At 37.4% G+C, this 14,087-nt stretch overlaps 1 protein-coding gene across 1 annotated transcript in view; it reads right to left on the bottom strand.

Moving 5' to 3' along the window:
* The window catches only part of Xpr1 (xenotropic and polytropic retrovirus receptor 1), a 148,858-nt gene that overhangs the window by 57,136 nt on the left and 77,635 nt on the right, over positions 1-14,087 (bottom strand). The window contains exons 3-4 of the mRNA XM_038349545.1: positions 12,304-12,405; positions 1,149-1,372 (exon numbers count right to left, since the gene is read on the bottom strand). Of these exons, the coding sequence (XP_038205473.1) occupies positions 1,149-1,372; positions 12,304-12,405 (326 nt within the window). The remainder of the gene's footprint in view (positions 1-1,148; positions 1,373-12,303; positions 12,406-14,087) is intronic.

Raw genomic sequence — 14,087 nt, 5'->3', positions numbered from 1 at the left:
GCTATGAATATATTTTAATACCATTGGTTAACAAAAAAAAAGCTGCTTCAGCCTATAGCAGGGCAGAATAGAGCCTGGCTGGAGGAGATATAAAGAGAGTAGACAGAGTTTAAGAGACACTATGTAGCTGCAGAAGGAGAAAGATGCCAGAACAGAACCTTACCCAGTAAGCCATAGCCTTGTGGCGAAACACAGATTAATAGAAATGGGCTAATTTAAAATATAAGAGTTAGTCAGTAAAAAGCCTGAGCTAATAGGCCAAACAATGTTGTAATTAATATAGTTTTTGTGTGATTATTTGGGTCAGGGTGGGCGGGAAACAAAAAGAGCAGTCTCCGCTTACAAAACTGGGATTCTTTTGGTACCAAGCTAAAATGTTCAGCTCTTTTGTTTTATTATGGCAAACTTGCAAAAATGTTAGCTGTGCAGTTGCTTTTCGTTTCTTAATGTCTGCCTCAGAAAGATCCAATGCTTTTCTGAACTTTAGCTATGCATTAGGAATATAAAGACTACATAGCCAACATTTTGATAGACATTTATTTTTATTCACCACTATAAGAGCTTCCTTCAAATAGTAAGCAAACTGCTATTCTCTGAGCCAAAGGTACCCATAAATAGCGTATGAATTGTTTTTTAACTAAGTGTATATGTGTGTGGAGACTTGAAGTTGGTGTTGGGTATTTTCCTCACTTGCTATCCACTTTATATTACTGAGGCAGGCTGTCTTGCTGAGTCAAGAGCTTTCCACTTCTGGCTAGCCATATTCTCTGGGAATTCCCGTCTCCTTCCTGTATGTGTAAATTACAGGTGGCTGCCACGCCTGCCTGGCTTTAACATGGGCTCTGGGAACCTGAACTCTGGTGCTCGCATTGCCATCTCCTCTGCCCTACAAAAGTCTCTCTCTCTCTCTCTCTCTCTCTCTCTCTCTCTCTCTCTCTCTCTCTCTCTGTATAGCTTAAAAACTATTAGCTTTGCTAATAGTTTTAATCCTTCTAATGCATGGTTTTTGGCCAACAAAGACATCTAAACTCAAACAAGAACCCCAAGAATAAAGACAATGTCACCTTTGGGGGACTCAGTGTAGATCAAGGTAATTCCACTTACTGGAGTTTACTTTAAAAAGCCACTCCCTAGGGTAATCTAAGCACCTGATAGTTCTGCAGCAGAATGAGGCTGAGGTAGAACTCGCTGAAGGCCAGCTTAAGGTCTTTAATATTCCTATGTTGGACACGCTCCTCATGGGACAGGTGGAAGACCGGCTTTCTGCGTTGTCGCAATGTAGTGACACCAATGCTTTCTTTCTGTGCATCCAGTGAAGACTGAAGCTCATTCTGAAGTGTAGCAAACCTGCGCTGAGCCTCTGCCAGCTTCTCTGTAAGGAAAGGGCATTGTCCAATCAGGTTAAAGATATACATGTAAACAAAACACCCAAACATATAAAACTTTTTAAAAATCTAAAATTAAAATAAAGTATACTCATCTTCTAATCTTATATAAAAAAGAAGTGACAAGTGCTCTCAATTTTGAATTGTTTTTGTTTTTACTGAATTCTAATTTTTTTGATTAAACTAATTTTCTTCCCTAGAATTTCTAGGAAAAATATTACACATGATATGTAGAACCAGATGGGAGAAAACATTTTGGCACAACATCTGTACATTCTACCTCATACTTTACTCCCTGCAAAACTGTTACTGCACCTATTTTCATAGATTAAAGAAACGTGCAGTCACTAAGAGTGAAAACATAAAACAGTACAAATATTATGAATTTGGAAAACAAACACAGAATTTACCGTATGATCAGCAACACCCATGCTAGGTATATACATAAGAGAACTGAACATAAGGCAGCCACAGAAAACCTTGCATACAATATAAACAAGTTCTTATACCAGCCAAATATCTATCAAGTAATGAGTGGATAAACAAAAGGTAGTGTGTGGATATACAAACATATATACAAAATGGAGTATCAGCCATACAGAAGAGTAAGTATCAATTTATGCTACAACGTGGATAAGCCTTAATTGTATGTTAAGTGAAATAAGCCAGACAACACCACCCCCAAGTATGGTATGACTCCACTTAGATGAACTGTCCAAAATAGGGAATTAGCAGCTGGCAGTAGCCAGGGAAAGAGAAGGTAGAGTGACTGCTAGCAGGAATAAGGAGCAGTATGCCTTTGAGGAATGACAAGAATGTTCTGGAATTAGATAGTGATGAGTGTACAATATCGTGACTTAAAATTACATATTATAAAATAGTAAACATTGGGGCTAGGGATATAGTTCAGTTATTAAAGTGCTTCCCTGCATGCATGAAGCCCTAGGATTTAACCCCAGTATCTAAATAAATAATTAAGTTTTCTTTTATGTATCTTATTTTAAAAGAGCTCTATATAAGCTATATTTCTGAAGGCCTGGCAAAAGGGTCAGAGGTGTTGGGAGCAGTGAGACCCCAGATCCTGAATTTCTTGGAACCCCCTGATCTGAGTGCCTACAGCTGTTTTGAGCATGAGACCTTCAGGAGTTCCTGATGGCAGAAGAGTGGTTTCTGGTGGGTTTGGTTGGGGCATGGCTATCTCTATATAATCTGCCCCTGAACACAATAAAGGGGGCATTCTTGGGGAATTCAAGGATGACCTGTGTCGCTGTCTCTCTGCCTGTGTGTGTCTGTGTAACTGGGTAAAAGTACATCGAACGCAGACACAGGGGCGCAGTGTGTGGCAATTGGAGGTCTCCACCGAGACTTCTGCAAGAGGGACTTGCTGCAAAAGTCTGACAGTCTGAGTCCAATCCCTAAGACCCACATTGTGGGAAGAAAGAACCAAGTCCACCAAATTGTAATCTGGCCTCCACAAACACACTGAAGCATACAAGCAAACAGTAAACAAATGTAATTTTACAAAATGTTTAAAGAAATGTTTCTGTGTTTACAACTTCATACACAAAGAGAAGTAGAATCAAAGCTCTGATTGCCGTATTTCCTATTGTAGGAACATGTGCTAAACTATGTTTATAGCAGCATTGTTTGAATACTTTTAACAAATCTTCAAATAAACAAAAATAATGTTTTGAAAGATTTTTTGTCAATTAAAAGTGTTTCCTTGTTTGAAATTTCTTATTTAATTCCAAAACCTAAAAAGTATTACATGAAAGGAGATCTTGTGTTACCTGCTGTTATTAAAAATGAATAGTTTTAGCTGGACAGTGGTGGCTCACACCTTCAATTCCAGCACTCTGGAGGCAGAGGCAGGTGGATCTCTATGAGTCTGAGGTCACCCTGGTCTACAGAAGGAGTTCCAGGACAGCCAGGCTACATAGAAAAACCCTCTCGTGGGGTAGAGATGGCAGAGTAGTTCACAGGGTAAAAAAAGTATAGGTATGAAATTAATAAAATTCCTTTATCAAATCAAGCTGTTTCTAAACGAACTTCTATAATTTGTAATGACTAATGAAAGCAGTTTATTATAAGCATATAAACAGCCCAAAGTTTGCAATTCAGCTAGCTGAAACAGCTATTTCTTTATGTAAGTATGTTTATGAAGGAAGTATGTGTGAGACATTATTCTTTCACCACCCATCAGAAAGCGGGAGTGTCACCAGAGAGCTAAACTCCTCACAAATGGAGCTTTCTCCAGTGAGAATATGGTACTAGTGTCTGTATAGATGGTGCTGGAGCAACACTGTGTGAGAGAAGTTGAATTTGTAGCAAAAAAGAAAAAAAAAACTGGTGGCGAACATAACACTTTTACTTGGTGTTTCACAGGGAGGCACTCACAGCCCCCATCAGAGCACCAATGAGATCATATGTTTTATGATATCAGAAAAATCAGTAGCTTCATTAAAAGCTGTGCCTCAAATAGTAGTTCATTTTTAAACCCTTCTTTGGAATTTTAACTAAATAGTTAACAAATGGAAGAATAGGGTTAAAAATCATTCTTTAGAAGCATTTACAGTAAATATCTTAAAATGTTTAACCAAAAATAACTTTCTCAAAGATTTAAATATAAGAGTTATAACTGATTATCTGAAATGTCTGGAGACAGTTTCAAAAATTCTTATCTTTAATTTTGATTATTAAAAAAAAACCTATGTTGCTCTACAAACTGAGAAGGAGAAACGTATACAGAGCCCACCACCAACCAAGAAGCTATTTCAACTGACGCTTGCTGGGGAAGGGACAATGAGTTTTCTCCCAGCAGCGTCACTAGGCAGATTACATTAGCCACACTCAGGGCAAGCCCCATGCACAGAAAGAAGCAGTTGGCCAACATAGAACAGATTCCGGGTTTTCTCCTGGGCCTTTTGTTTTGTTATTTTTGTCTTACTGGCTTTTGTTTGTTTGTTTTTTGTTTTCCTTTTTTTTGAGAGAGAAAGAGAGAAAAATATTTGTTTATTAAACAGGGTCTCTGTGTGCAGTTCTGGCTTCCTGTTCTGTAGAACAAGTTGACAGATTTCATAATTTTAAAATATCATCAAATAATTTTGGTTTGAGATTAAAAAAATTCTAACAATTTCTGAAATAAATCTTATAAAAACTGCTGCCATTTTTATTACACATTTAATGAGAAACAAGCATTCTCATTATTGACAATTATAAAGTCATTATAAATTGCCATTAAAGACAATTATAAACTATTGATCAGCTCTAAAAATTTTTCCTATTGTTTCCTACAATATCAAAGAATCAGCAAAGATTCAATTAGTTATATAAAAGTAAATAAGCACATGTTCCTCACTAGTATGCATATTTGTACTTATCCTTAATAAATGGTGAAATGAAACAAAGTACAATTATTATTTTTACCAGTAAGTATGTGATCTATAATCCAATTTTAGATACTCTAAGTCAAGTAAAAATTGTGGGGGGTAAAAAGATGTCATGAACGGAAAAAATTTAAGCCCTGACTTATAATATTAATACAATATAAACAGTGGTGGAAGTGCATTTAGAGAAGAGATGAAAAAGCATAAGAACATGTTCAGTATAGAAGCAATTTTTCCTAGGAACACAATCAGGGTGGGGGCTATGCTAAAGCAGGTCTACACACACACACACACACACACACACACACACACACACACACTATTTGCCATGGTATGGATGGAACCTAGAGTCTAATACATGCTAGTTGAGCTATGCACTTTGCGCTTCCTGCTTTCTTTTTCTAAATATACTGGTTGAATTCATAGATGCAGATTCCATTGGTATGAAGGGTTAATTACATTTTAAAATAACTGTATCTTACATTCCACGATCACACTTTAGTATATGGAATTAAGCAGATTTATGTTCAAATATTTGTTATTAATTCATATGATTTTAGTTGAGTTTATTTTTCAACTTTTGTTAAGCCTTTCATAGGTGAAAAAAAAAGATACAAGTCTCCTAAAAAGTACTTGTAAAGTTTAAGTGCAGCATAAAAATGCCACGGGGCACAGCTAGCGCTCAGTAAATAACGATGGTAATTAGACAACAGCAGTAAGGAGTTATCTGTTGACTCACTTTTCAGAGTTCTAGGCTTCTCTGCTGTGGAGACTGTCATACACACTGAAGTGGAGTATTAGTACTTTTATATTCATTGGCACTGCTGCTTCTTTCATAATTTACACAATTCTCTTTCTCAGAAGTTATTTCTATTGGATTCATCTCTATCCTTAACCACCTGACTTTCATTTTATGTTTAATAATTTATTTTTTATGTATATCTTGAGATCACACTCCCCATCTCTAAAACCAACTCCATTCTATCCCGGGAGGCCCAGAAACCCCCTTCACTAGGGCAGGTAGGGAGTAAAGTCACTGAGGAAAGCATCTGCCTCTTTGAAGAGCTCTGAGTCTGCTGTCCACTGCAGAATAGGCCCAGTCATATGAGATGAAGCCATTAGGGCTCACTGATTTCAGTGGCAACAAAAGGACCCTGAAGAGAAAGGTCAGATGGTAGCATTTAACCCCCAAAATATAATGGGCATGCTTGTCATAAAAGGCAACTGAGTGAGTCACGAACCAGAACAGTTTAGCCCACAGGATTTTTAGCTAAGGTTAATCGATCAAGGTTTGTCTTAGGAATGAAACAAATGGGCAAACTATTAGAATATTGCCTTATCACTGTAAAGTCTGCACAGTCTAGTGGCAGACAGTTGAGTTTAGTCAACTGATATCTTGTTTCCAGACCTAGAGGCAATTCACAACGATGAGACTCCTTACTGAAACACAGCAGGCTGCTCTCTCTTGCCACTTCCACAGGAATATATTAAGTCTTTCCCCAACCCTTCTTCAAAGGGCCTAGTGGCCATCTTCTAGGGTGACTGTGGTTTGTGGAAAAGGAAACTTCCAGACATTTCTAAAATTCCCAGGCAACAGCTTTTATATTGATTTCCTATTACTATATAACAAACCAGCACAAACTTAATGGCATAAACAAACCAAGCATGATGTAGCTGGGTTCCTTGCCAGTACAGTTCTCAGGACCATCTAAGAGTTTGGGATCCTCTGTCACACTTACTGGGATGTAGCTGAATTTAGTTATTTGAAGTTGTAAGACTGAGGTCTCTACTGATTGTCAAAGTTACCAACAGAGAAACTCTCACTTCAAGTCCTTCATTACTTTGTATGTAGGGTTAACTAAGTCACTTTTAAGGATTCACCTAGCCAGGTTGGGCTAACCTGGGGTAAGTACCATTACTTAAAAGCAATTGATTTGAAACCTTAATTATTCCTGAAAAAACTCTCTTCTAGCAAGCATTCTGTGCTTGAAGGCTATCTTAAAATTATGTCTACAATAACAACGCACTGACACAAATTTCCAGAATCTCTAAACACTACTGCAACTTAACAATCACACTAACCATAGATGTTCAAACCATCAAGTGCACGTCCCGGTTTGGCTCACAGTAGAAAGTTGGTTTACTGACTCATCCTATGACAACTTTCTCAGTTCTAAAATGGGTAACTGGAATAGACTTTAGGCTACAAGTAGGATTTCCATACTGATTGTGATCCAGAAGTAAGAACAGTGTGAAACAGGGAGCTAAGCCTAAGTTCCTATAACTTCCTAGTATCACAATAAAACTTTAAAGGTGTCACCAGACAGTTGAAAGACAAATGGATGGCGATGCCTATACAAACTATCACTTAACATAGCGTTAGCTTTACTTTGTACAGAGGTGGATGACTCTTGGGAAATACAGATTTTATTGTTAACTTAAGCAAGTGTTCTCTCCTATAGCAGCTGCTCTTCTGGATAAGGTAGCTTCATTGGAGCAAATCAATACAGTCCCTAGCACCTGGTATGCACCTGCACACCTGATAATGCAAGTATTCAATTACACTCTAGGCAAGGCAGCTATTCACCAGGTAGAGACCATTCTTGACCCTCAGATATGGTCCTGTTACCCAATGGGACTACCCAGACACTTAACAGGTTGATTATATTGCTTCTCATAGAGTCTTTAAAACCTTTCCAGTGTAGGACTGTATCACCTGCAAACAAGGGCAATTTGACTTCTTCCTTTTCTCTTTGCATCCCGTTTCTTTTCTCTTGCCTTAAAGGTCTGGCTAAGATTCTAAGCACTACACTGAATAAGAGTCACAAGAGTAAATGCCACCTCTTATTTTAGAGGAAATGCTCTCAATTTGTCCATATTTATTATATGGGCTATGAAAGGGTCTGTCTTATTCTGCCTTCATTATGTCAAAGTATGATCCTTCTATTACTAGATTGTTTTATTCAGGCTTTTTATAATGAAAGGATGGATATGGAATATTATCAAAGGAATTTTTCTACATCTATCAAAATGATCATGTGATTCTATTTATATGCTATATTTCACTTATTGATTTGGATATGTTGAAATTCTTGCATTTCTGTAATAAAACTAACTCAATCACATATGATCTTTTAAAATGTACTATTGAATATGGCTTGGCAAGTACTTTATTGAGGTTGTTTACATTTATGTTCATCTTGGAAATTGGGGCCCCTCATTTTTAAAAGTTCCTTCTTTCCCCATGGTCTTTCAATTGCAAAAACATTTTTCTAGAAATATATACAACTGTTCTTTTAAAATTAAACAAAACAGATAGGAAAAAAATAAGAAAAGTAATTTATATAAGGTTTTCAACTAAAAACAGCTTCTTACTCTTAACAAGCACAATCCTAAGAGGCCCGGGAATTAATCTACTTTATATGCAAGTGTTTGTTGGTGTAGGAAGGTTAAATAGTTTTTTTAAATGATAAAATTAAACAAAATCATTTAGGTGGTGCTGGCACACACCCTTAATCCCAGCACTCGGGAGGCAGAAGCAGGCGAATCTCTGAGTTTGAGGCCAGCCTGGTCTACAGAGTGACTTCCAGAATGGCCATGGCTACACAGAGAAATCCTGTCTTGAAAAGCTAACAACAACAACAACAAAAAAGCCAAAAGAAAAAAATTAAACAAAAATCTAAACTTTAAAAATTCAAAATGTAATTAGTTGATGGAATTAGCACTTTTATTATTTTATTTATTTTTGGAGTTTTGGTATGATTAGAAAGACAAAAAATTAGGAGGTAGTAAAATGTTTGGATCTAGAATATAAGTCATTTAAAGACTGACCATTTTGAGGTATTAAGTAATCTGTGCTACCTTAGTGGATGAAGGTGAGTTAATAAATAAGCTCAAACAGGTGGTGCACACAACTATACCCAACACTGGAAAGCCCTGTCAGGAGGACGGTATTGGGGCTGGTTTGGGCCAAATAGAGCTTCTCTTAATCCTTCCCAGAAGGTAGGTCACTAGTTGCTTATGGCTTCTCTCAGGCATGAGTGCTGAAGACTGCAGTCTATAGACAATCTGCTGTGAAGAAAGCAGCTAACTAGGGAGGAAAGTGATGCTGTCTACACATGTCAAATTCTATTTCTTGTCTTCCAATCATGTCCAATCATATTCGTCACCCCTTCCTGACCTGGCAAAAACTCAGTCAGTGACTATCAATTTGTACCCCAATGGCCCTGCCAATATACATAGGTAAGTTGTTAAAAGTTAATAGCCAACCAAAATAATTTTTGAAAACTGATCTACTCCATGATACTACTTTTCAAACTGAATCCTGCAACCCAATATGGATCAAAAGCAATGTTCAAAACTAATTTAGCCATACTGATGAATATCTTGCATATCACCACAGAAGCTTCATCTGGCGATGGATGGAGATAGAGACAGAGATCCACATTGGAGCACTGGACTGAGCTCCTAAGGTCCAAATGAGGAGCTGAAGGAGGGAGAACATGAGCAAGGAAATCAGGACTGCGAGGGGTGCACCCACCCACTGAGACGGTGGGGCTGGTCTAATGGGAGCTCACCAAGGCCAGCTCGACTGGGAATAAAAAAGCATGGGATCAAACCAGACTCTCTGAATGTGGCGGACAATAAGGGCTGACTGAGAAGCCAAGGACAATGGCACTGGGTTTTGATCCTACTGCATGTACTGGCTCTGAGGGAGCCTAGTCTGTTTAGATGCGCACCTTCCTGGACCTGGATGGAGGGGGTAGGACACCTTGGACTTCCCGCAGGGCAGGGAACCCTGACTGCTCTTTGGACTGGAGAGGGAGGGGGAGGGGTATGGGGTAAGGGGAGGAGATTTGGGGGAGGGGGAGGAAAATGGAAGGTGGGGAGGAGGCGGAATTTTTAATAATAAAAAATTTAAAAAGGGGCTGGAGAGATAGATGGTTCAGAGGTTAAGAGCATTGCCTGCTCTTCCAAATGTCCTGAGTTCAATTCCCAGCAACCACATGGTGGCTCACAACCATCTGTAATGGGGTCTGGTGCCTTCTTCTGGCCTGCAGGCATAAACACAGACAGAATATTGTATACATAATAAATAAATAAATAAATAAATAAATAAATAAATAAATAAATAAATGTTTAAAAAAATTAAAAAAAAAACAAAAAACAAAAAACTAATTTAGGTTGGGTACATTCTAATTCCAGCACTTGGGAGGCAGAGACAGCCCAATCCCATGAGTTTGAGGCCAGCCTGGTCTATATAGCAAGTTCTAAGCCAGTCAGAACTGCACAGTGATACCTTGTCTTAAAATAAAAACAAAAATAACAAACCCCCCAAATTTAGTGAAACACAATCAACATTTTAAAAATCAATCAGAAAAAAGTATTTAAAAAATAGATTAAAAGAAGACAAATATTGTTTGTTTGAAAACACTTAAATGATTTAAACATTTGTATATTCACACTCATAGGTGCATAAGCACACATAAGATCTGAAGATCTAGCCAGGTGTAGTGGCACACACCTTTAATCCCAGTAGAGGCAGGTATATGTATCTGAGTTCAAGGACAGCCTAGTCTACAATGCAAGTTCCAGGACAGCTAGGGCTACACAGAGAAATCCTGTCTGGGAAGAAAAAAAGCAAAACAAAACAAGTTGGGAAGCTGTATATTTGCATATTTAGTCATAAAGTAGATTTTTTAAACTATAACTCTATTGTTATGTGAAGCAGTCCAGAAGGTTGGCACTAAGGTACAAGAAGCACTGAGTTTGCTAGGCCAGCACAATATAAAGCAATAAGGGTAAAGGAATTGAAAGTACAGGGACAAAATGATTAAAATGACTGATAAAAAGACATCAATACAGGGTGTGACATGACTGGAATAAAATGAAGATGTGAAGGAATTTGAGCTCTCCAAGATACAAAACAAATAAACAAAACAAATAAATAGGGGGCTAGAGTAATGACTCAGTGATTAAGAGCCCTTTTTTCCTTTTTCCTAGGACCAAGATTCAATCCCCAGCACCACATGGTGGCTCACGACCATCTGTAACTCAAGTCCCAGGGGATCTGATGCCCTCTTCTGGTCCCTGCAGTACTGCATGCACGTGGTACACAGACATGCATGCAGGCAAAATACTCATAAACACAAAATAATAATATATGTGTGTGTGTGTATGTATGTATGTATGTATGTATGTATGTATGTATGTATGTCTCCAGATGTTAGAGAAGGTGTATAAAAAGCTTAAAACCTGGGAAATATGGTCCTAGAATTTTATGGAATTTACTAATCTGGAGGAGAGCAATTCTGGGCGAGTATAGCCATGAGATAATGTGAAAAAAATAGATTGGAACCCAAAATGGACTGTCCACAAAGGCAATAAAGTCACCAGGATTATACAGAAAGTTGATATAAAACTTTACATTGGGAGATAAGCATCTTTATTCTCAGTAAGCAACCAAGAGATCAGCAGTAGCAAATACACAGGAGTGGCCAACTCCACAGATACCAGATGTTCATAGATCCACTTTGCAGGATACACAGCAGTACTGATTTTGGAAAACAACAGCACCTAAAAATGTCAGACCAAGCCTCTTAGGGTTTTGGCATCTGCTTTATACTGCTTCTTACCTCTCTCAGTCTCCCACTGTGCCATATACAAGAATAATCAGACATATCTGAGGGCTGCTGAGAAAATATCTGAATAAAATGCTACCAAAAGTTGTACACAAGCTAGGAGGAAAAAAATCATCCTTTGAAAAAGAAACTAATAAAGTCATGCAACTAGTCATCCTCAGACTAACCCATACTAGTAGTTTTGATTGTTTGCTTTTAATGATTATGTCAGTATTAAGACTATGGTATTTCCAAAGCCTTTGTCAAGAGAAGAGGGAAATCCATTATTGATCATTACATCTAGTAGGTGATACCAAACATAAAGGGGATACATTCAGCAATGTACAAGGGAATACATATAACGTTTATTCAAAGTCTGGATGAAGTCTCTCTGAATCTAAATCACTGTTTTGATTCTGTACTCACAAAACTAATTATCAACTAGGCTCCACAGGATTTGTGATGCTTAAGGCAATGCTCTAGGCAATCAATTACAAGGACATTCCTTTACTAATCTCTGTTAAGTACATTAAAACATACACTTTAAACAAGCTAGGCATATCAAAATATAAAGTTAATATTTTCTTTTCAAGCTCCAATAGCATCTTGCAGATGACACTTGTGAGACTATGCATTAGAGAGATGAAGATGAGTGTTCTAGCCAATGAAAGGGCATAAAATTAACCTAAGTGATAATATGGAAATGGTGATTAAAATTTAGAAAAGATAAAATCAAATTTATAACAGAAGGTCTTATAACCTGTAAGGGAACCTAGGCAATGACCTCATAAAGTGTAAACGCTACAGTACCAATCGCATTACTGCAGCATAAACAAGGAAAGCCAGCCTCAAGCAACACCGATCATGTCTGAAGGGCATTGCAGAATGTCTTTTTTCTTTGTGACTACTCACCTGAATAAAATGTGTTGATTTTGGCAAGTTCCTTTTCACAGGTTTGGAAAAACTTCTCTTCAAACTTGGCAAAATATCTCTTAACTGTATCCTCATCTGTAACTGAAAAGCAAGAAAAAAATTTCAAATTTAAGGCAGAAGGCCAAGTGGGGAAAGTAGGATAAAAATAGGACTACTTTCTTAGTCTTCAAAAAGCCAGTAGACATCTATATGTAAGTGCCTGGCAGTGGAAAGAGGCTAATCCAAACACACTACTAGTATAATACAAGTTATCATGTTGAGAAGAGAAATGCTCTAAGACTTCAGAACACACAGAAAATTCTGTAGACAATTAATCAAAGAAGTTTCAAGGTGCTGGCAGCTGAGCTGAGTAGAATTCACGTAAGAAAAGGGAAATTAAATATTTCAGAGAAGAAAAAAATACAACAAAGAAATAAAAGAAATGAGACTGCAGCATGTTTCTAGAAAAATAGGTTAATTCTGTTTTATGTTATGCTAGCATTCCCTCATTTTTATTTTAGTTGTACAGACAGGGAAGGTGGTGTGGACCAGTGAGTGTAAATTAGATGGTCCACAGTGTCAGAGGCTTGTTAGGTAACGTAGTGACTGATGAGACACCTGTACAAGTAGATAACAACTGACACCTTCAGGACAGAGGGGGATGACTTCTGGAAATGCTCATTTGGTCACTTTTGTGTGTTAATATGACTTGTAAGATCTTTCTGGACCAATGACATGTCTTTCTGTTGACTAGATCTACTCTGTGAGTATTGTGCTAGGCCTACCAACTATTAAATATACTAGAAATGCTAAAGAAAAGTAGCTTCAGGGGCTCTAAGAACCATGTGAGATTTGCCTAGACACTTCCCAGATCTTAACCAAAATATAGAAACATTCTATTTCTGGATCTAGGGTAACTTAACTTGAGATGTATAGAAAAAGAATAGGCTCCTTTCCATCCCCCAGATACTAGACCCTGAGTGCAAACCCAGAAACCCTTAAATATTCCACCTGTATAAGAATAAATGAAATGACATTTCCCTAAGAAATATAATACACACACAAATTCATAGCACTAGAAATACTTTAAAGAGAGACAAACGGCTTAAATAGTCTTTAAAAGCTTGTCAAATTTGAACAGTGAGCTGGCTCAGCGAGTGGAGGTGCTGGCCATCAAGCCTGATAATTCCTGCAGTACAAACAGTGGAAAGAGAGAACAGACTCCTTCAAGTTGTCTACAGGATAGCAAATGTGCCCCCCACAAATAAATAAGTATAATTAAATAACTTTTAAAAAAGGTTATCAAGCCTATTCATTTAATTTGAACAACATAATTGCAAAACAAATTAATATTGTCTATTATTTGTAAAAATTTATCTCTATATACCCACTTTCTATTTCATATGCTTTAAGTCTAAGCATACAATGCAGAGTGTTGCACTGATTCTTCAGAAATATGGGGATGACTTTATGTTTCTCATGTAAAAGTAGCAATTAAGATATAACAAAGGCTACAGCCACTACTCAAGGCCACTGAGAATTTTTTTTTTCAAAGCATAAAGCAGGCCCCAGCACTTTTAAGGAAGCTGACCCTGAGTTAAGAAAACTCCATGGTAACAGAAGCTGTGCTTAGAATAGCATCTAACTCCAGCTAATTAAAAATAAGAACAATAAATTAATTTCCTACATTCTTCATTTTAATTTTATTCCCTATTGTTAAGAAATAAGCCCCAAAGGCAAAAAAAAAAAAAAAAGCTTGGTTATATTTGCTTTGCTTCCCTATT

This window comes from Arvicola amphibius, chromosome 12 (assembly GCF_903992535.2).
Source record: "Arvicola amphibius chromosome 12, mArvAmp1.2, whole genome shotgun sequence".
NCBI lineage: Eukaryota > Metazoa > Chordata > Mammalia > Rodentia > Cricetidae > Arvicola > Arvicola amphibius.
Note: the sequence above shows the minus strand (reverse complement) of the source record. Positions and strands in the feature narration are given on the sequence as shown.